Consider the following 24,662-nt stretch of genomic DNA (forward strand, 5'->3'; position numbering starts at 1 on the left):
CTTGCACATAATATTAGTAATGCCAGATTTTTGCAGATGATGCAATTATCTGTAGTGAAGCACTGTCTGAAAAAATCTGCACAAATCTTCAGTCAAATATTGAGCAGATTTCCAAGTGGTGTAGATATTGGCAACTTGCTTAAAATGTTCAGAAATGTAAAATTTTGCACTTCACAAAAGGAAAGTAAGTATCCTATGAGTACAATATCAATGAGCTCCAGCTGGAATGAGTCAACTCGTACAAATACCTTGGTGTAACAATTTGTAAGGATATGAAATGAAATTAAATGAAATGATCACATAGCTCAGCTGTAGATAAAGCTGGCAGCTGACTGTGGTTCATTGTTAGAATACTAGGGAAATGCAGTTAGTCTACAAAGAAGACTGTGTACAAAACCCTCATGTGATCCATCCTAGAATATTGCTAAAGTCTGTGGGATCTTTACCAAATTGGACTAACAGGAGATATTGAATGTATACGAAGTATGGCAGTTCAACTGGTCACAGATTTTTTTGACTAATGGGAGAGTGTCATAGGGATGCTGAAAGAACTGAACTGTGAGGTGCATTAAGATAGATGCAAAATATCCCATGAAAAGCTACTTAGAAAATTACTAGGAGCAACTTCAAGAGATGAATCTAGGAATATATAGAACCCTCTTACATATCACATCCAGAAGAATCATGACAACAAAATTAGACTAATTACAGTGCACACAGAGGTGTTTAGACAATTATTCTCCCTGAACTCCATATATCTATGGAACAAGAAAAAGCCCTAATAACCAGTACAGTTGGAAGTGCCCTCTGCCATGCACTTCTTTGTGGTTTGCAGTGTGTGTGTGTGTGTGTGTGTGTGTGTGTGTGTGTGTGTGCGCGCGCGCATGTGTGTGTGTGTGTGTGTGTGTGTGTGTGTGTGTGAGCACGTGCTTTTGTTTGTTTGTAGATAAACCTGTGAGGTATCATCACTTGCCCCTATACTGGAATTCACCATATCTCACAGCTATGACTAGAATAATAATTCCCTTGGTCTTTCAACAAGAAATAGGACTCCAATTCAGTACAGCAGTTTGAAAGTGGCTTCTTCCACTGCTTTGTCTGTAGTGGTAGCACAGCATGATTCTTCAACGGCATTAAGCTGCCCTTCCTGGACATATGCAAATACAAGTATGTGTGGGGTTATGATAATGAAATGCCTGAATGGCATACCAACACTAAGGTATTCCAAATACCATATATTATGCTCTATTCAACACAATTGAAGTTAATATTTGAGAGTTCAGAACAGAATTAAATGTAAATGCTTTACACATTTGATAAAGGCTTTTGTACATAGAAACATTTTACATTACCTGAAAATTCATACGGAAATACGTATATAACCTGTACTTTTTCTGCATTTTAGAAAGATTTTACTACGCAACTCCATTCACACCTCGAGGAAGAGCTCATGGGGAACTTCATGAGCAGTATAAACGCAAGACTATACTAACTACCGCAAACCATTTTCCATACATTAAAACTCGTATACAAGTAGTGGATAGAAAACAGGTACGTCAAACTATTTGTGTTCTATTAGTAATCACCAGAAGTAACACTTTTAGGTGATTCAGTCTCGTGTGATGTGCCCTGCATATTCCAAATAGTTAATCTCAAAACTAATTTTCCAGAAATGTGTAATAACAGCTCATAGTAAAATATTGGGTTGATTATGATAACTGACCAATTTTTATAGTTGTAGAGATAGGAGGGAGTGGTGTTGAAAAAAAATCTGCCAGTGATAGCAATACATGTTCTCAAACCTGTCAGTATGGCAGAAGTCAATATCACATTGGTCTAGATATAAAAAAAAAAGGGAAAGTCATAGTGCCTTGACAAATAAGCCTATTTGCTCCCTGAAGAATCAGTTAAATTGTTAAAAAGTGAACATCTGCAGGGTCCAAATCTGCAACTTGCAAATGTGAATATTATTCATATTTTGGCTGTAACAATAAACTTAGATTTAAATAAAGAGAAAAGAAAATGATGGGCATACTGCGGGAGAATATATTTTAAAGTACCTTAACTGTCAATGTTCTGCCATATAAATGTGATTTTCTTTATTTTTAGATTATTTTAACTCCTATTGAAGTTGCTATTGAAGATATTCAGAAGAAAACAATGGAACTTGCACAGTCAACACATCAAGAACCTCCAGATCCAAAGATATTGCAGATGGTGCTACAGGGTTGTATTGGTGAGCTATTTTTATAGTTTTAACATTAATGCATTTATATGAGTGTAAATTTAGTGTTGGTGTTCAAACAGTATTTTAAAGGTAGGTAGTCATATATATATATATATATCACACACACCTAACAATCCTGGCTGCCCCATTGCCCATTGTAGCTGATTACTATACTCCCACTGAAAGAATTTCAACTCCAAACAATTGCTCGTAGCTTAGCCTCTCATATTATAGATATGAACAACTTCCTTCACTGACTCTCAGTAATCCCAACCCCCATTATCACTTGGAGTCCTGTGTGTCACTGTTGTTGCCACCTCCCTATACATCTAGATCCCCCATGCCCATGGCCTTGATGCTAGCAAACACTGTCTCACCCAACATTCTTCTGACTCTAAACCCACCACCTCAGTGCTTATACATCTAACAAATTACACATAATGACTTTTCCAAGGTATGATGATACCAAGTTAAAAAATGATGAAAATACAGTTCAGCAGTATAAAACTATCTTGACAAATAGACTTAATAAAGATGAAGAGCGGGCAGGAGAGGATATTGAAAGATGGGAAATGGTAAAACGAATAATATATGAGACAGCTGAAACTGTACTCAGGAGAAAGAAGCAATCGAGAATGCAGAACTGGTTTGATGAAGCCTGTAGGAGGAAGATAAAAGAAAGAACCAGGTAGAAAAAGAAAGCTGCAGAGGAGAAGTAGAGTTATGGTAGAAGAATACCAGGAGAGAAGGGAAGCAGATAAGGAATCTAGGAGGAAAAAGAGAGAATTTGAAAAACGGTGGAGTGATCTGTTAGAAGAGACAAGGAAATTCTATATGAGGGTTAAAGATATAAGGAAAGGATTCCAAATCAGAGGAGTTTCTGTAAAGATAAGGAGGGAAATCTGACTGGAGGAAACGAGCAAATTTTAGACAGATGGGTGGAGTATTTTAGTGAACTACTGAATGCAGAATCTGAAAACGAAGGTGGGGTTGATGCCGGTATGGCAGAGAAGGAAGTAAACAGAGATGAAGAGCACCAGGGATCAGTAGCAGAACCTACACTGGAAGAAGTTAAAGTTAGTGGCTCAAATGGCTCTGAGCACTATGGGACTTAACTTCTGAGGTCATCAGTCCCATAGAACTTAGAACTACTTAAACCTAACTAACCTAAGGACATCACACACATCCATGCCCGAGGTAGGATTCGAACCTGCAACCGCAGCGGCCGCGCGGTTCCAGACTGTAGCGCCTAGAACCGCTCGGCCACCCTGGCCGGCGTTAAAGTTAGTATCAAGACTCTTAAAAACAATAAAGCTCCGGGAGAAGACAATATCACAGCAGAAATGATAAAATATGGTGGAGGAAAAGCTAGTAAGGGTGTTGCATGAGATTATAGTGGAAATATGGCGCAAAGAAAATATGCTGAAACAGTGGGGTACAGCAATACTCTGCCCTATGCTCAAGAAACATGACAAAGCTGACTCCAGGAATTATAGAGGAATTGCACTACTCTGTGTAGTATATGAATTATTAGGAAAAATCATGGCTGGGTGGTTAAGAACATATGTAGAAGAGTATCTAGGAGACTACCAGTGTGATTTCAGAACTAATAGATACACTACAGACCAGATTTTCACTATCGGGTGGTTAAGAACATATGTAGAAGAGTATCTAGGAGACTACCAGTGTGATTTCAGAACTAATAGATACACTACAGACCAGATTTTCACTATCAGACAGATCCTTGAAAAATGTTATGAGTACAACATTGATGTCCCCCAGCTGTTCATTGACTTCAAACAAGCTTATGATAGTATCAAAAGCGATCAACTTTGGAGGGCAATGCAAGAGACAAGAGTCCCTAACAAACTGATAAGATTGTTTCAAATGACTTTGAGAAGAACAGTATGCAAAGTAAAGATCGAAGGTATTTTATCAAAGGCATTTGATGTTAACAAAGGACTGCGGCAGGGTGATGTGCTCTCCGCTATTCTATTTAATGCCGCCTGGGAGAGTGTAATGTGAAAGACACAAAGCAACAACCCTGGGGGAACACTGTTTAATAGAATGACTCAGGAGCTTGCTTATGCAGATGATATTGATTTGTTATCCAGGAGGAAACAGGACCTAGAAGAAGAGCTTGAAAAAGTAGAAAGATATGGTGCGGAGATGGGGCTGACCATTAATCAGTCAAAGACCAAGTATATGCTAACATCTAGTTTAAGATATAGTGAAGGAGAAAGAAGCATGACTTTGAACAGAAAAGAATATGAATGCTGTGAAAGCTTTAAATATCTTGGGTCACTGTTAACTGAGAATAATTATATGAGAGAAGAAATACATGCAAGGACTGCAGCTGGTAACAGGAGCTACTTTGCACTGGTTAAAGTGTTTAAAGCAAGAAGCCTTATTAGGAATCTGAAGCTGACTGTGTATCGTACAGTAGTCAGAACTGTGGTGATGTATGGTTCAGAGACCTGGACTATGACACAAAATGATGAGGAGTTGTTGCTGACATGGGAAAGTAAGATACTTAGGAAAAATCTACAGGCCAGTGAACGATAGGGGTTTTTGGAGAATCAGAAATAATGAGGAGATCAGAGAGTTGTACAACAAACCAGATATCATGACTGAAATAAAGAGTAATAGACTATGTTGGTTGGGACATGTAGAAAGAATGGTGGAGAACAGCACAGTAAAGAAAGTTTTCAAAGGAAAACCTGGTGGATGTTGTATAAGGGGCAGACCAAGGACCAGATGGCTAGACAACCGGAGGAGGACTTGAGAAGGATGGGAGTGAAAAGATGGAGAGCCAAGGCAGCCAGCAGAGAAGAGTGGGCGGAGGTTGTCCGTGAGACCAAGGCCCTACAAGAGCAGTAGTGCCAAGGACTAGTAGCAGTAGTAGTAATAGTAGTAGTAGTAGACGACTTCTCCTTTAAGTGGAAAACATAAAACAATTCTACTGCTTGGCCATGGGCACCCACAGGGCACCCTGTTATGCCAATCTGTTTGTGTACCATCTAAAGGAAACCTTCATAGCTTCCCAAAACCCTTATCTGGTTCAGGTTCATTTGTGATACCTTCATGGTCTGAACCGAAAGTGGAGAGACATTATCCTCATTCCTCCACAGCCTCAACACCTTTTCTCCCATTATCTTCATGTGATCTTCCTTAGCTCAACATGCCACCTCCTTGGACATTGGCTTCACCTCTCTGATGGCTCCATCCACACATCTGTCTGTATCAAGCCCATTGACCACCAAAAGTACCTGCATTTTGACAGCTTTTATCTTTTCCATACCAGAAAATTGCTCCCATATTGTCTGCACCCATGGATGCGTATCTGCCCAGTATAGTCCAATCATCGATGGGAAAGGGAAATTATGAGAATAAAATCATGTAGTTGCAGATTTTTGCACAGTGGTAGGAGCAAGTGTCGTGAATAACACATTAAATAAAAGTCATGACCAGTGGAATGTGAGTGTTGGGGTAGGGGGAAGGGGCATTTAAGGGTCAATTTTTTATGTTTTTCTCGATTAACTCAAAATTAGTGGCTTCTAATGATAATTTTTCTCAGTACAAAATTAAACTACATTAAATTTCATACAAAAAAGGTCCTACTCACTTTTTTGTCTATGACTTAAGTTTCTGTTTTGCATGGGATGTAAAATTCACTGATTATTAATAATTTTATTTTAACAGTAGAAAATTTCATGTTTATCTTTAAATGGAGCCATTATTAATATTAATTGTGCGGACCATGTCTAAGTACAGTAGAGCTGTATTAAGGGATAAATCGTGTGTTAGGGGTGTATCAGGGTGAAAGAAGGGGGAGGGGAAATTGTGGGGATAAAAGTGCAGGGGAAGGTAGATCAGTGGATTGTGTTCATGCATTTCTCTCCATCATAGATCTGCAAACTGAAGATCTAGCAGGTGATTCGCCACTCCATCTACACAACTATATCACGAGAAGAAACTAGAGAATGTTTCACTTAGTTACACTGACCCTTCCCAGTGCACTTTATGAATGACTGGCGACACAGGGCGTGGACTTGTCTGGGGGTTGTTTATTTTCCACTGAGTGCGTGAACACTACATGGAAAGCAGATATGTCTTACTATTAACACTAACACAAGAAACACATATGGACAGAATATACATAAATCTCCGCATACTGATGTACACTTCTAGAGGGGAAATTGATTTTTAATCGCCCTGTACACCAGCTGTAGTGTTCTTCCAGGAAAGGCAACTCCCCCATTATGAGCACTGCTCGCTTTTCAGTTTCACACAGGCTATACCTCCCAGCATTTCTTGTCCAGTTCTCTTAGATGAGTTATTTTTAGTTTATTAAATTAGTACTTTTTGCAGATGTTACATAAGGTTTTATGTAAAATACCTTCCTGTAAACTGTGGCTGACATGTATTTAATTTGTAAGTGTGGTGTTGTCAGTGACCTTCATAGTGTTGGTTGGAAAGGGATTGAATTGGTAACTGTACACTTGTGACAGTCTCTTCACTGTGGTAGACAGCTCCAGCTGTTGAGCTTTTTTGCATAATAGCTCACTTAACAACTGTGAATAAGTACTCACTTAATAAACTGCAAATAAATCCACTATATTAACACAAGCTCAGTGAAGTTATTTTGTCTATTCACATAAGAGGACTGGACAGGAAATGGTGGGAAGGTATAGTCTTTCTGTAAACTGAATATTGAGCTGGACATGTAGTGGAGGAAGTTGTCTTTCTTGGAAAAACACTATAGCTGCTGTATAAGGTGACTAAGAACTGAGTTCCCCTCTAGCAGTGTAGATCAGTATGCAGGGATTTACGTATATTCTGTCCATATGCATTTCTTGTGTTAGTGTTATGAATAACACATATCTGCATTCCATGTAATTTTTACACATTTTGTAGAAAATAAACATCCCTGGGCATGTCCGCACACTGCGTCACCAGTCATTCATAAGGCGCTCTGTGGAGTGTTGGTGTGACTACATGAAATGCTGTAGTTGCTTCTTGTGATGTAGTGGGGTAGATGGAGTGGGGAATCACCCACTTGATCTTCAGTTTACTGACTATGATGGAGGGAAATGCATGAACACATTCCAGCGACCTACCTTCCCTTGCACTTGTACTCCACTCCCCCCACCCCCCTCACTTCACCCTGCTACACCGCTGGACCATAATTTGTCCCTCAATACAGTTCTACACACTAGATGTGGTCTACACATTTAATATTTGTATTTTAACAACTTTAAATAAAGATGAACATTAATTTTATACCATTAAAACAATATTTTTAATAATCTGATATTTTTTGATCCCCTATATAGTGCAAATTATTAGTCCTAGGGAAAAAATGAATAGGAACTTTTTTGTAGTAAATTTAATGTAGTTTAATTTTAATATTTTGAACATGGCCGCACTTCAGCAATGGTTAGAGGTAAGTAACTGAATCCAAATAGCCAACCAGTTGCAACAAAAGGTAGTTTTATTCAACCTTTACCATGTTTTCAAGTCCACCCCTGTTAGCTGAGTGGTCAGCACGACGGAATGCCATGCCAAGGGGCCCGGGTTCGATTCCCGGCTGGGGCAGGAGATTTTCTCCACTCAGGGACTGGATGTTGTGTTTTCCTCATCATCATTTCATCCCCATCTTCGATATGCAAGTTGCCCAATGTGGTATCGAATGCAATAACTTGCGCTCGGCGGCCGAACTTCCCCAAATGGGGGACTCCTGGCACACAATGCCGTACGCTCATTTCTGTGGTTTCAATGAATGTAAACCCGTCTTCTTCAAAAAGATACGTAGCAAGATTTCAAATTATTTGGATTTCCAGTGTGAAATTTTGTTGCATGTTAAGACACAAAGGAACTGCAGACATTAGCTGCAAGTGGACATTGATTTAAATCAATGGGGAAATTTGAAGATGTGTGTCTAGTAAGCAGGAGACCCAGCTTCAACTCCTGGTCCACCACAAATTTTCAACTTTCCCCATTGATTTAAATCAATTCCCACCCACAGCCAATGTCTACAATTCCTTTGTGTCTTAATTCATAGTGGCTGCTGGATCAAAATAGTGTCTAATATGAACAAGTGACCTATAAACATTTCCCCCCTCCCCCCAACTACACAACTTTTTCCCATAATTGACATTTTTTTATCTTCATTGAGTGGGCTAGTATGGTGAAAATCTTGTGCAGACCTTCCCAGACAGGCACTATAACCAAAACCCGGTCCATCAAAAGGTTCCCTGTGTCGTATCCTGACACTCCTGGAATTCGCTCATCACTGCCCAAGAAACCGCTGCAAAGGAGCCATCCCCCCATCACCATACGAGGTGCGATAAAAAAGTAACAGGAATTTTTTTTTCCTTAAAGTATCTTTATTTATTCATCAACATCAACTTTCTTCTCTTGAAAGTACTCCCCCTCAGATATAATACACTTGTGCCAACATTTTTTCCATTCTTGGAAGCACTTCTGGAACTCACTTTTCATTATGGTCTTCAGCCATTTTTGTTTTCATTTCATCAATGGTGGCAAAATGATGGCCTTTCATGGTTCTCTTCAGCCTCAGGAATGGGAAGAAGTCACAGGGGGCGATGTCCTGTGAATATGGGGGCTGAGGCAACTTAACGGTTTTGTTTTTTGCCAAAAAAAGAAAAGCATTGAGGTGTGAGTGGAAGAATTATTGTGATGAAATTTCCAAAGTAGTTTTGTCACAGTTCTGGTTGTTTTCTTTAGATTACTTCACATAAATGGCACATAGCTTCCAGGTAGTATTCGTGAAACTTCCTGGGATATTTAAACTGTGTGCTCTACCATCTGACCTACCCAAGCATGACTCATGCCCCATCCTCACGGCTTTACTTCTGCCAGTATCTTGTCTCCTACCTTTCAAACTTCACAGAAGCTCTCCTGCGAACCTTGCAGAACTAGCACTCCTGGAAGAAAGGATATTGCGGAGACATGGCTTAGCCGCAGCCCGGGGTATGTTTCCAGATTGAGATTTTCACTCTGCAGCAGAGTGTGTGCTGATATTCTTTATTGACTTTACGACCATACCACAAGACAGGAATTCATGATGCACTATCCCCTTGTAATCAAAGAAAACAGTAAGAAGAACCTTCACATGTTATGGAACTTGCCAATTTTTCTTCAGGCAGTTTCTATTGGGAAGATTAGTCTTCGATTTCAATGTCATACCTGTATACCCATGTTTTGTCACCTGTTATAACCTCCTTTAGAAATTCTGGATTGTTGTTGACTTCATTGAGCAATTCCTGAGCGATCTCTGCACATCATTCTTGGTTGAAATTAAAAAATTTTGAAATGAACTTTGCTGCTACACATTTGCTTGGCATGAGCCAGAGGATATGCTGACATCATCAGCAACCTCCCTGATGGTGATTCAGCAGTTTTCCAGAACAATTTTCTTTACTTGTTCAACATTCCCATCAGTAATTGATGTGCTAGGATGTTCAGGGTGGTCATCATCTTCAGTGTCTCCTCAACCCTCTTTGAAATGTTTACATAACTCATAAACTCTTGTCTTACTCATTGCAGATTTTTGAATGTGGTGTTACAATTTATTTCATTTTTCAAAGCAAAATTTAACGCAAAATTTTTGATCCATCTTTTTCCAAGCACTTGAAAATACGTATAACCTTTTCAACTGTCAACAATAAACAAAATATTAAAAACAGCTAAAAATGGAAGCATACATTGGGAACTTGTGCATCAACAAGATAAATTATAATTTTGTAAATTAACTGTATAAAGCCTGTGAAATTAAAAAAAAAGTTCCTGTTATTTTTTGATCACATCTCATATACCATCCCAGACCGGAGCAACTGGAACAGCGTCCTTCGCCTGGGCTTTAACTATGTATCCTTCTATCTAGAAATGATGGACATACTACCCAACTTTCTTCCACCCCATCCTAAAGTGGTATTCGGCAGCCCACCCAACCTACACAATATCCTGGTCCATTCTTATGGCACACCCATTCCCAACTGCTTGCCACATGGGCCATGTCTCAGTAGAAGACCTACGTGCAAATCCTCTCCACTTCACTCACCCAGCACAGCCTCTTAAGTCCCATCGCAGGCTTAATGTATCCCATTAGAGGAAGGGCTACCTATGAAGGCAGCCATGTCATATAGCAGCTTTGCTGCAATTTCTGCACACCAGTTTATGCAGGTGTGACAACCAGCCAACTGTCCTCCCAAGTGAATGGTAACCACCAAATTTTGCCCAAGAACAAAGCTGGCCTCCAGTGGCACAACATGCTGCTGAACACAAAATACTCTATTTTAGTGGATGCTACACCACTAGTGCTATATGGGTGCTTCCCCCAGCACTAGAGTTTCTCAACTACATAGATGGGAGTTGTCATCCTAACATTTCCTTTGTTCTCGCAATCCTTCTGCCCTCAATCTCCATTAATTAGTTCCTGCCCAATCCCCACAGACATACACAGTTTTCCCAATATTCTCACCTTCCTCCGTTCTGTCACCACATCTCAATCTACTCCCCCACATTATCATCATTTTGCATGATGAGCCTGACTAACCTTGTCTTTCAACCATTGTCACTAAACTTCATCTTTCATTTTTTTAAATATTGTTGATCTATCAGTATTCAGTTGCTATTAATATTGTATTAATGAGTTTTAGGTTAGGGCCATCTGTTTGCAACTGAACAAAGGCAATATTGGTTTCGCGGGTATGTTTTGCCTCAGTTTAATAGCCCTTCAGCTGTGGCCTGAAATACAAATACTTTTAATTTCATATACAGAACTTTCAGCTTACGTACTGTATTATGCTGTTGTATAAGTATTTGTAAGTTACTAACAGCTCTGACCTAGGCACCTTTTGGTCACTATATTTTGTTATGTACTGTGTATGTTGATATTATTCTACATGTGCTCTTGCTGAACTGTTGGTGAAGACACTGGCTGCTCGTTTATCAGTTGCTTGCTCTCTACTGTGGCTTTGTGAGTGTGAGAGTTTTCTTGTATTGGGATGAGATTTATTGTGATTATTTATTCTTATAATTTTCAAATCTTCCACTGTATTGTCTTAAATGTTCTACAAATATGTTGTAATTAGTGTCATACTGCCAACATCTGATCTGTTCTCTATATCTTGTGCTAAAATTCCTGCATGTCATTCCAACATACAGTGCTTTGCAGCTGTGGCATTTGAATTGGTATGTGCTTGATTCCTGGAAATTAGAGACTAATCAACTGATAAATGACCAGATGGGAGAGGAGATGATGATGATGATGATGATGATGATGATGATGATGATGATGTTGTTTGATTTGGATTGTGGGGCACTCCACTGCGCAGTTATCAGCGCTCGTACAAATTCCCAACCTTTGCTCAGTCCAATCTCACCACTTGCATGAATGGTGATGAAATGATGAGGACAACACAAACACCCAGTCATCTTGAGATGGGAAGGGGACAGAGGGGGAGGGGGGGGGGAGAGGGAGAGAGAGAGAGAGAGAGAGAGAGAGAGAGAGAGAGAGAGAGAGAGAGAGAGAGAGAGAACCTTTGACTATAGGCCACAGATTAAATCTCACAGCTGGCAACACTTCACAACCTAAACAATTTAATATGATGGAAGAGTGTTTGTGAAGTTTGTGTCCTGTGCTGGAAATGGTGTTTATCACTACAAATGGAACTGCAGATTCACTAAAAGTACATAGGCTGAACAATGTGTAACTTGAGTTTCTCCCAGCTTATAAAATGTTCCAACAACTTATGGGAATGTGGCCATGTGACATCTCCGACAGTGACCAATAAGCAAAAACCTTCACCTCTATTTGTAAGGTCACTTACTAATTGAATCTGTACTCGATAACACTATCCCAATAACACCATCCCAATCCCAATAGCTGCAAGTGCATGCCAGAATCTGTATGTTGTGATATTCCATAGAACGACCAGTGCCAATACATTGGTCTTCCACAGTCCTGATGCTTTGACCAATATTTGACATGCCACAACTGCAGGGGATACAGTGAACACTCAACTTAGGCAAGCAAACTGAGAACACCCTTTTGTTGGAAATGCTATCAGACGATTCATTGCTTTTCGATAGCATCTGATCTGCCTCTTGTTGTAACCTTCAGGCAACATGTCACTGCTATGTGAGCTAACTCAACTAGCGAACTCTCTGGGCATGAGATGATGTGGCCCCTTTGTGAACAAAGGTACCGTGGGTGGACAAAAAAAGGAAACACCAAAAAACCCGACACCTTACCATGCCTAATACAATATAGGAAACCTTTTGTTATTCAAAACAGCTACTATTCTTCCTACAAAATAGTGGCGAGTTCAGATAACAATGATGGCGGTGGATCCTGCATCCTTCCCTCCAAAGTAGACTACAAAGTCTCAATGATATTGAGATCTGGTGACTGTGGTGGTCATGAGAGGTGCAACAGTTCATTCTTGTGCTCACACCAGTGGTCCTGGATGACGAAAACTGTGTGAACAGCGACCCTTTTCTCTTGAAACATAGCATCCCTGTGGGGTTCATGGAGTACCACGATATGTCTGCCCAAATCATGGCCAAACCACCACCATGTTTCACTCTTGGGACATAAACTCTGACAGAAGTTAGAAAAAGTGTGCAACAAGGCTCATCCAAACAAATTAGTTTCTTCAATTGTTCCATAGTCAAGGTTTTATGGCTTTGACATCACATTTTCCTGTTACGGGTATTTGCATTACTGATGAGTAGTTTTGAAGTTCCAGCGCCTCCTGTAGCTTCCTGCTTATAGAGCTCCCTTTGTGTTGTTTTGGTGCTGACAGGGTCCACGAGTGCGAGTTTCAGTTCTGCAGTAACTTTTTGCAGCTTTCATCCTCTTCCTTTTTGTCATAATTCTTCTGAGTTACTGTTTGTCATGTTCACTCAACACACCCGTTCGTCCATATTGTGACTTAGTGAATGATGATTTTCCGCTTTTGCTGAATGCAGTTACATAGAACACAGTCCTGACCACGACTGATGCATGCAACATATTGAGGACGTTGCACAGGTGCTGTTCATGGTCAAATATATTATGCAGACTTTGCAAGCATCTTCTTTTATGTTCAGGCATGTGGTGTTTCCACATTTTTCTCAAACCTCTGTATTAAATACCCCTTCACGCTGAGCCAGATGGTGACAAATATAACCCGTGACCATAGACCGAAAACTAAATCCCACAGTTGACAAAACTACATAACATAAACTGTATGGTGGAAGAATGTTTGTGGAGTTTGTATACTGTCCTGAAATGGTGTTTGGTGATACAGGCACAACAACAGCTCCACCAGCACTTCACCAAGCACGCATTTAGTACAGTATCAACATATACAGTAAATATTAAAATACACTGCGTGACAAAAAAATTGGAGCACTCAGAAGATCTAGTCGGATGTCAATGTAACTTTGTGCATGTTCACGCTGCTGGCAGGTATATAAAGTATTTGAGTTGCAATTCTCTGTGACAGAGAAACACCCTTCAGATTGCATAAGTGCTGTTTGTGTTTTGTGTTGTTACTAGGCCTGGTACAGTAAGTAAATTTCAGATGTTGAGTGTACTCTGTGAAAGACATGGAGAGTCTGCCATGTACCCATGTGGGATAGTGTTATAAGCACCTGACAGAGTTTGGAAAGAGATCTTCATTTGGCCAGCTGGTCAAATTGTGCAACATCCAGATTTTTGGAGCATTCAGATGTGACAGTGGCCTAAAAGTAATGGGCTCTATGAAACATTTTGTGTCATCTTGCTCCATTGTTCTAGACTAGCAGCAGCTGGACTATGGAATTACAGTCTCATGAGCAGGCTGCTGTTAACATCACAACAGAAACGGCTGCATTTGGAGTGGTACTGTGGCTGAGAGGTATGGAATGCTGGTGAATGGCATTGGGTTGTGTTCAAGAGTTAATCACAGTTGTCACTACTGCAGATGACCATCATCACCATGTACAATGGCGACCTGGGAGAGGCCCTGTTCTTCCAAAGTTTTCGAGAGACACAGCATTGTTATTTCTGGCATCATGGTGAGGAGAGCCATTGACTATGACAGAGAGAGAGAAAGAGGGGGGGGGGGATATGATGTTAAATAGCATTTATTAGTTCAGTTCCTCTGTTAGTCAAACTTTTTTCGAGTACTCATAGCGTAACACATCTCGGATTACCTAAAGGTCCTTGTGAGAGACTACTGATCAGTAAAAGACAGAATTATTTGTAAGGTGTAAGACTTTATTGTCATATGTAGTAAACAGCAGTAATACCTCCCAGATGCATATATGACATGTTTTTCTGATGATTATTTTGCTTCCAGAACTGTGTGCTGCCTTGTAAGAAATTTTTTATCTATCATTATACTAGGCCCTTGTGTACAAATTTTGGAAAAGCTGCTAACTGATAATAGAGTATTTATCTTTGTGCTTCTTTTCTTACATTGATGATTTCTTAATGCTGACCATTTGGCTGAGCACTCTTGCTTAAGCAGTATTGTATCTATTGCAAAAATAAACCATTTTTGTGAAAATTTAAAACTTTTGGTGCTGTAAATTGAAGAACTATTTTCCTCAGTGTACTGTAAGGCATTTCTGCAAGTTTCAGACTTCAAATCGATAATTTTACGATGTTATTTTATCATTTAACCTTCATCGTGTGTGTGTGTGTGTGTTTGCAGACTGTAGTAGGCCAGAACCTTTATATAAATTGTGTAACTGATTAAAGTTGTTTTGTTTAGGTACAACTGTAAATCAAGGGCCCATGGAAATAGCTGTTGTCTTCCTTTCTGAGCTTCTGAGTGGACAGAAAGCTCCAAATAAACTTCAAAACAAATTACGCCTTTGTTTCAAGGATTTTTCTAAAAAGTAAGTCGGTTTCATGGGTAAAAAGAAAACACTATAACTAATGTAAGCTAATTGTATACAGAATCATATTCATTTCTGTTGTTCCATAGATCTTGTAGCATAGTAGTCCTAAAATACTGCTTCCATAAACTAACATGTCTGGTTTCCTACAGGTGCAATGATGCTCTGAAGAAGAATAGAAACTTGATTGGTGCAGATCAGAGAGATTACCAGCGTGAACTTGAAAGAAATTACAGTTGCTTTACTGAGCGCTTACTTCCCCTTATTACTGTAAACAATGCGCATCGAACCTCGATTAACAAAAAGTAAAAACACTGACAATTGAATGTTACCATAATTTTAACTTTTTATACATCTCTACTTGTGTTGATAAATTTTTATCTATCTCTTGTGGGACATTGTACAGTGCAGTCAGTTTTGTAAGTGATAAAAATCAAACTGTGAACTGATCTGTGAGACTTTTGTGTTATATAACTTAAATTTATTTTTCAGAAAGATTGGTTTCATAGTGTACCACAGACATTAAATCAGCATAAAATGAGCTAAAAATGCTTCACTCCGTCTCGATACTATGACGAGCAGTGTGTTGCTATGAATATCTGTGATATTAAGCTACTATTTTATAACTAATTTATGCTCATGCGTATAATAACAGTGATGTTAGGAGTATCATTAGACCTCAACATTATGCTAGAATTAAATCTTGTGACTGACACCTTGATGGTTTTGAGCTGTAAGCTAGAGAGTGTTTTGTCTTAATATTATTATTTAATAATAGTAATTATTGTAATGTGGGTACTCAATGTTAATTTATTTAATGTCTACATGAAGAGGAGATTTAAGATGTGCCATTAGACTGTTCATTCCTTAAAAAATGCTTTATCAATATCACAGACAGTTTTGTTGTTGTTATGAACAAAATTAGTAATGTTTTGAGTTCCATGTATGAAATCCTACAGCTCTTTATCTACCTACATGAAGGATCTGGTGAAATGCCAATATATATGAAACTGCCAGTTCCTAACAGACTTAAATGTTGTACAACACTGGGACATGTACCTGGGCTCAGGCATTTCATGGACAGTGCTATTACTGCATTAGCCAGGTATTTTAGATGGCATCACTCGGTCTGCCACCAGTACCAACCCCTTACCTTCCAAATTCCACAGAGATTCTCTGGCATGCTTTGTTAATCAAGTGTGAGAGATGTACTGCAAACTGAATATTTGAGTCTGCCTGTAAGTTGTGACCAGATATTTTAGCCAGGATGACCATAGCTTCTGAAAGCTGAAGGAATGGATTTGACTGAGATTGTATGCTCAGACTGTGCAATATATAGAAATAAAAATTTAGACTGTATTAAAAGGCAAAATTGCATTCAATATGATGATTGGTCCCCTATAAGGATGGATAATATGTGATGTTCTGCTCGTTAGTTTTATCACTTTTTTTGTGGGTCTCCTGCATTAGACTGAAATGTTTAGTAATGTATGTCAACTAATAACTCACAATTCACTGTTCTTGTCTGGTGTATAATTTTAACGCATTAGAAAGTTTCGTTCTTTATGTTTGAAGCTACCTTCAGAGTCTTAATTTTCTGAAACAATTATTCCACCAAAGTTACAGAACCTGAAAGACTAGGGTGATATCACATATCTTTATGGTGAGATCAGTGGTTTGTAACAAGATTTTCCTTACTCTGCTTTACTTGAATCTGCCAATTAGTTGACTTGGTATTCTTCAGATGTGAGTATATGATGTGTGACAACCAAGAAAGCAACTGGTGAATGCTAAATATTGGTTTAATTAATTTCCAGTACAGAAGAGGCAAAAAATTAAAATCCCAGGTCCATTAATTTTTTTAAATCTTTCATTTTTATTTTATGGGTTTGTATTTATTGTCCCTACTCACTGAAAATGGGATAATTTCAGATGCACTTTCTGACAAAAATATGCAGCATGAGTCGAAATTAGATAGATACATTTTCTAAAGTCCTTTGTTAATGTTGAAGTAATCAATTGTCTTCATTTTTTACTGTTTATGCAATTCATGACTTCGATGCATATAATGCCACAGCCCATGGTTATGGTTTCCATGGTAAAAATAGTATAAATGTATTCCAATTTCATGTAGTTATGGGCCTAGTCTATCTACATGGTGTATATATCAGGCTGTGCTTCGTATGATTTCCAAATTATTTATTTATTTATTTTTTTAATCTTCATGATGTTTTTCCAAAATTGAGTGCAGTGAGTATATTGCATAGTCAGAACTGTCTCATTTCCAGTAGAGCATTACAATCTTACACTATACACACTTTCTTAACACCCAAGGTTCCTAGCTCTCAATTGGGGAAAGTTGAATGACTTTGACAAAACAGCATATCTGCATCACCAACCTTTGGAGCTTAACGTTGTTATAGCACATGAGCAGTTTTCGTTTTTAATGCTGATCTTTTGTAAAGATAGGTGCTTATAATAAGCAGTAAAACCTGTAAAGCATATCTTCTAAGCAGTAAAACCCATAAAGCATATCTTCCTCTTTATAAAATGATCATAATTGTCTATATGGAATATTTAATTGGTAGAACTTCATTAGTGAGATGGAGCTTACTCATTTCCTCCAACTAAAGCAATCTGTGTGTGGTGTAGAACTTGTCTTATATGTTCCCCGCACCCTCTCTTATAGTCAGTCAAGAAAAATTGTTTGGGGGTGCTCTTATGTTTTCAAGCAGTTTATGAATTTCCTGCAGCTCAGCAACACCAATAAATGTGAATCTCTTTTCAACTATTCCTTAGTTAGGTTATGTGGCATTCACTTACTGTTGTTCCATGTGAGTCTGAGGTAATTAATTTTGTTTTGTGGTAAATTTTATCAGCTAAAATTTATATCAGAACAATTTTAAAATAAAGTATGCACCTGAGAAGTTATTGAACATATAGGCAATACTACCAGGAAGCTGCAGAACACTGACAGATTTGTATATACCTAATACCTGTAATCCGCCACTTCCACTTTTTGTTTGTGTCATAAGAAACAAAACTTTCTTCGTGTCATGTTACATCCAGAAATGTCATGTTATCATGACTCAATTATTAAGTGTTCAAAAGGGAAGACTTGAAAACATTAAGTCAACATTTATCTTGAATTACAGTGTGTGTTAAAATTAATAAAAACACATAATTAGATCAAAATCCATGATACAACTGTTTCTGATGTAAGATCTTTTTCAGAAATAGATCATAATTTTATTCTTATAAGATACATATTTCTTTTGCTGTCAATTTTAATTTCATTTTCTCTATTTATAATGTCCTCTTTCTATTGTCACTTAGCAGTAAGTTTCTTGTGTCAACATGTAAGCAGAATTTGAACAAAGTTGTTTCTTCAGTATTGTCATGACTGTGTTCAATAAAATAACGATAAAGATAGGTCTAACCTAGGAATATCATTTACAAATGGCTGATACTGCAGAAGTAGTCATGAGTTGACAGTTAACACTGAATAGATTTCTGTTGCACTTTATCAGAGCTTGCATTTCCTTTTTTTATCAGAATGCTTGTAACATGCAATAAGTATCTTAAGAAAACATTTTGAAAGCAAGAATATAAATCAAAATTTTTAGAAAAAGGAAAGCAGTGTGTGGCAGTATGGTTGTTCTTGCTTCTTTTGACTTCAGAGTAATTTATTTTGTTTTATCATTTGTAACATGCCGCAAAAAGATGCTGAAAGTTTATTTTTTTCCCCTTCATGATAATTTCTTCCAATATTCCGATAAAAAAAAATGCAGTAAATTTTCACAGTGGTTTCTGTAGGATTCTGTGTGGCAATCCTGATGACATTGTTATGATCTAAAATTTTGTTAATCATTTGTGGTTTTTGATTTCATGAAGGGAGCAAATTGTCCAGGCACGAAAAATATTTGACAATTTCCTTATGAATTAAATATATTGAAACCCAAGGAAAAAATAAAATCTTTGCTACATCATTCCCACTCCGTCAATGAATTTCTGAATGGACTGTGTAGATGTAGATTAAGATTAATGTAAAACCCTATCATGTAGCTAATCAAGTAATTTATCTCAGAAAATGTGTAACTCTAAAGATGCTCTACATCACAGCAAGATACTGCAAATATGTTCAGCAGAATGTGCACGTAATTAAACTAAACTGAGGTTAAATTATATCATAAAAATTATTTCATAAGTATGCAGATATGCAGATGAAAAAGTAACCTAGTAACCAGCAAAACCATCACCGTAAGATAGCTGACCACAATGAAACTGTTTTTCTTTGCATTTAAATGTAATTTTAAATTTTGTTAGCAGTTAAAATAAAAATTTGTTTCCGTGGGCTGTGCTTATAGAATTGCAAATGAGATGTGAAAGCTTATATCTTCTCAATAGTATTTCTGTACTTTGTGACTGTGGCTTTTTTACATATCATATTAGTTTAGTGAACTGCAAATTATGTGCACGTATTTACAATGTTTATAACTCGCTTGTCTTATCCGTACATCATCAGGGCTTGATGTATTTGCACAAATGTGGGCGCACACACGCGCACATGTACACACAGAGAGGTTTCTTTTTCATGTGCCTTATTTTGTCTGACAATTTTAAAAGTGTGAACTGGCTCAGTTTTAATACAGTATAATGGTTTTTTAAATAATTTAAGAATCTATTCATTGTGTGAAGTAATTTCATAGCATAGCATAATATGTGTGTTACAATTTTAAAACAAATATAATTTTATTGATTAGAACTGTAAATTATGGTTTAATATGATTTGGAAATAAAAACTCAGCATCAACATTGTGACATTTCAGAAGTTTTTGAAAATATTATTCTTGTAAATTCATAAATCACACAAATAAAGAATTATTATCTTTTTTCGTTTTTTTAATGTTCTTTCAGGTTGTTTGACACTTCTACATCTACATCTATATTCCGCAAGCCACCCAACGGTGTGTGGGAGGGCACTTTACGTGCCACTGTCATTACCTCTCTTTCCTGTTCCAGTCGCGTATGGTTCGCGGGAAGAATGACTGCTGGAAAGCCTCTGTGCACACTCGAATCTCTCTAATTTTACATTCGTGATCTCCGCAGGAGGTATAAGTAGGGGGAAGCAATATATTCAATACCTCCTCCAGAAACGCACCCTCTCGAAACCTGGACAGCAAGCTACACTGCGATGCAGAGCACCTCTCTTGCAGAGTCTGCCACTTGAGTTTGCTAAACATCTCCACAACACTATCATGCTTACTAAATAACCCTGTGATGAAACGCGCCACTCTTCTTTGGATCTTCTCTATCTCCTCTGTCAACCCAACCTGGTACGGATTCCACACTGATGAGCAATATTCAAGTATAGGTCGAATGAGTGTTTTGTAAGCCACCTCCTTTGTTGATGGACTACATTTTCTAAGGACTCTCCCATTGAACCTCAACCTGGCACCCGCCTTACCAACAATTAATTTTATATGATCATTCCACTTCAAATTGTTCCGCACACATACTCCCAGATATTTTACAGAAGTAACTGATACCAGTGTTTGTTCTGCTATCATATAACCATACAATAAAGGATCCTTCTTTCTATGTATTTGCAATACATTACATTTGTCTATGTTAAGGGTCATTTGCCACTTCCTGCACCAAGTGCCTATCCACTGCAGATCTTCCTGCATTTCACTTAATGGAGGTACTGTTCAAATGACAGTTGGACATAGTTTAATGTGGATCTCAAAAAATGTTGTTTGAAAAGTATCTTCTGCAGTCCATTAAGCAGTAATGTAGGGTGGGGATAAATGTAGGGAGTTTGTGGGATGCACTTTCATGCTTCTTGTGTTAACTTTCCAACCATTGGCCTACAGCTATTTGTTACCACACAGTTGAGTGGTTAGCTGTAAATAAATAATTTTATTTTAAGATTCCTGTTCATTCCAGTATACTAGCTGACTCAAAAGACTACTGACATTGCTAAGGAACTATTTGTCATGGTGTGTAGGGGAAATTCTTTTTTTAATCTTGAACTGTGTTCTTAGGCTGTGCTAAGTTTCTCCAAAAATTCCTCAACTCAGTGGCAGTGGACAATCGGACAATCAGTTTACTGCCGATGTGTTGTTCTGCTATGCCAGAAGACGAGATCAATGGATCTCCTCCACAGCCTAAATGATAACAAATTACAGAAATATTTTGAGCAATAGAAGGAATTAATACAGACATGAGGACTCAAATTGGTATTTTTTTCAAGGTGAGCATCACTAATTTAACATATTTTGCTACTACACAAATTTGCAGCATCATTTCCATTTCTTTATTATATGACCTCATATACGACATTTTCTGGCACAAAAAAAAAGCGTCTGTAGTCAATTGCTCACCTCCTATTACTAAGCAGATGGAGTTTGGTGAAACTTATTTAAGTGGTAATTACAATAACAATGTTTAGGGGATTTGATCACTTCACTGAAGTAATCTGTTTAATTTTCTAAATCACTATTACCCAATTAAAGTAACCATTGAGCAGAAACGGGATCATCATGCACCCTCTCATTTTGAGTCAGCTTATGAATTTTAACAAGAGACCATAAAGGTGATCATTTAACTGTAGTTTTGACAATGGCTGTTCTATTGGTATGTCTAACGATGGGTAATACTTGATGGAAATCTCAACCAAACAGAATTATTTTGCCTCCAGAAGGGAGATTATTATTCATTATGTCCACTAAAAGCCAATCAACAACACTTAGTGCATCTTTGGGAACCACTGAAATCTTGTCCTAAATTATGAGATCAGAAGCATGGAGGAAGCGTGCACCCTTGGTGAGACTGCAAAACGGTGAGACCTACGTGTTCAAGATGAGTACAGGTCATTTGAAAATTGACTGGTGTGTGTGTGTGTGTGTGTGTGTGTGTGTGTGTGTGTGTGTGTGTGTCTCCTGGTAGGAGGTTGGCAGCAATGCCTTTCCATCTAACTGTTAAAACAATATTGTTTTCTCATCATAAAATGTGGCACAAAATATTGTGGACAAATGTTTTACTGTAACCTCCCACCCCATTGATGAAGTAACAAATGGGAATCTTATTTATTATTGAATGCGAGACTTCCTCAGCTACTTCTTTCTGTTTCTCATTTAAATTTTTCATAAGTTGTCTTGCTCTTCATACATTCTTTTTCTATGTTGTAAGCTTCTATTGTGTGTTGTGTGATGATTGCAACACGGGTCGGCAGGTTGAACTGTTGGCAAGATTTGGCATGATATTTACAAACATCCTCCAGTTCTAGCAGTGTGAGGTTGTAGGCTTCAGGTAACATGTTTGTCTCCGAAAATCTTCTGAAAGTATATCTTGAAATGTTGTCCACAACTCGGATGTACTGGCAGGAGAACAAAATATGTGGATGATGCAAAAAGCCATCTCAGTTGCATTGTCATTTAGTGTCTGGCAGCCTCCTCTAAGCATTCTTTCCATTCAGTGTCATTCTTCAGTGTGGAGAAAGTCCCTCACTATCCCAACAACTGTGTGCAGATCATCAAGTGACTGCTGTCCTTTGATTTGTAGTAGTAGTACTCAGAGGTAATATCTTATGGTGTCGGCTGGATTGACAGTATAGATATGTTCAAAGCACTTGTTGTTTTTCTTGTGAATAATCCATTATCCTTTTGATCACACAAAATGTTCTGGAATTTCATAGTAAAATGATTTGCAGATGATAATATTATCATTGCAAAACTTAAACAATGACATGAGTTTGGAATCTCTTTGAAGGTTAGCAGCAGCGTCATATCCGACCTGAAAGTACACCATGTGTTCTTCCTGTAAGTGGACAGGCAGTTGCTCAATTGTATGAGATCAGTGGGAATTTCAATGTTTGTGTAATTGCCACATCGCCTCTGATGGCCTCACAACTACAGCTCAAGTCTCCACTTCATCAATGATGAGTTGTTGTTGACCTTCAGAATCTGAATGCAGTTCTAAAGCCATGCATTCATGTGCTTTATACACATATTTGTACAAATATTTAACAGATTTGATTGAAGAACAATGCGTGAGACTAGAATGAGATTTTCACTCTGCAGCAAAGTGTGCGCCGATATGAAACTTCCTGAGAAATTAAAACTGTGTGCCAGACCGAGACTCGAACTCGGGATCTTTGCCTTTCGCGGGCAAGTGCTCTACCATCTGAGCTACCCAAGCACGACTACGCCCTGCCCTCACAGCTTTACTTCTGCCAGTATCTCATCTCCTATCTTCCAACCTTTACAGAAGCTCTCCTGCAAGAGGATAGCTTCTGTAAAGTTTGGAAGGTAGGAGAGGAGAGCTTCTGTGAAGTTTGGAAAGTAGGAGACAGTTTTAATCTGTCAGGAAGTTTCATATCAGCGCACACTCTGCTGCAGAGTGAAAATCTCATTCTGGAAACTTTAAACTATTTGTGTATTTTTCATCATAATTGGTGACAAAAATCTTGAAATGATGTTTCAATCATTAATTTTGATTAATATGTGAGATAAGGTGCAAAAAAAAAAAAAAAAAAAATTGAAAGATTTTTTAGTTTCCTGTAAAACATGGATTTCTGAGAACGAGTTTTTGCTTTTTTTAACAATAATATGCCGAGCCAAGAAAGTTCCATTTTGTTCTCTTATAAAGACACTTTGTGCCTGAAATGCTTCTGTTTTGAGTATTTTCTAGCAGACAGAAGTCAATGACAAAACATCATCAAACACAGAGCATTGCATACTTGGAGACATTATGATGTTACATAGCTTAGCCGTACTGTACATAAATATATTACAGGCTGCTTGTGTCTCTGAGACTATTTTTGTCACCAGTTTTGTTCTGTGCAGAGGCGTGGTATCACAAAAAAAAAGTGAAATGCAGGCAGTTTTATGGACGCTACTTTCTACAAAGACCAGCGGCTTATATTCAGTAATAAGCAAGTGCAACAAAATGCACAAAAATAGATAAAAACATAATACCATGGAAATCCTGAAAGTAAGGTAGCCTATATTTTTAGACTTTTCTATGTAATCACCATTTCAGTGAATGCATTGTTGTAGATGTCGTGGCAGTTTTGCAATGTCCACGTCATATCAGCTTGCTGTCATGTCCTTCGGGAAGTGTTGAACCTTGTCATTCACCTTGTTGTTGGAGTGTAAGTGCCATCCAGACAAATGTTCCTTCAACTTCAGGAACAGTTGATAGTCGCTCAGTGCCAAGTCCAGACCATGTGGTGGAAGGATGATGACATTACAACCAAACTGTTGCAGAAGACAAAGTTCAAAGGGTGACACGTGAGAGAGTGTTGTGGAGAAAGTGTGTATCATCCAGAGATCATGTGCCACACCAAATTGGGCAATACATATTACTACCACAGATGTTAGTGAGGTCTCGCTGCAGTCTGCAGTGACATATGGGAGGTGCTCCTGAAGACCATGCCTCTCCTCTCAGCACAGCAGCGTCCTTGCACTGGGGGGTCAAAACAGAGCCAAGCACAGAAGTGCTCTGTCCAGTTCCAGACCTCAGCTAACAC

The 24,662-nt window shown here is 38.2% G+C and overlaps 1 protein-coding gene across 1 annotated transcript in view; it reads left to right on the forward strand.

Moving 5' to 3' along the window:
- The window catches only part of LOC126248488 (dedicator of cytokinesis protein 7), a 262,928-nt gene extending 242,938 nt beyond the window's left edge, over nucleotides 1-19,990 (forward strand). Inside the window, exons 36-39 of the mRNA XM_049949513.1 lie at nucleotides 1,406-1,551; nucleotides 2,110-2,236; nucleotides 15,001-15,127; nucleotides 15,280-19,990. Of these exons, the coding sequence (XP_049805470.1) occupies nucleotides 1,406-1,551; nucleotides 2,110-2,236; nucleotides 15,001-15,127; nucleotides 15,280-15,436 (557 nt within the window). The 3' untranslated portion in view covers nucleotides 15,437-19,990. The remainder of the gene's footprint in view (nucleotides 1-1,405; nucleotides 1,552-2,109; nucleotides 2,237-15,000; nucleotides 15,128-15,279) is intronic.
- Nucleotides 19,991-24,662: the final 4,672 nt, after the last annotated feature.

This window comes from Schistocerca nitens, chromosome 3 (genome assembly GCF_023898315.1).
Source record: "Schistocerca nitens isolate TAMUIC-IGC-003100 chromosome 3, iqSchNite1.1, whole genome shotgun sequence".
NCBI lineage: Eukaryota > Metazoa > Arthropoda > Insecta > Orthoptera > Acrididae > Schistocerca > Schistocerca nitens.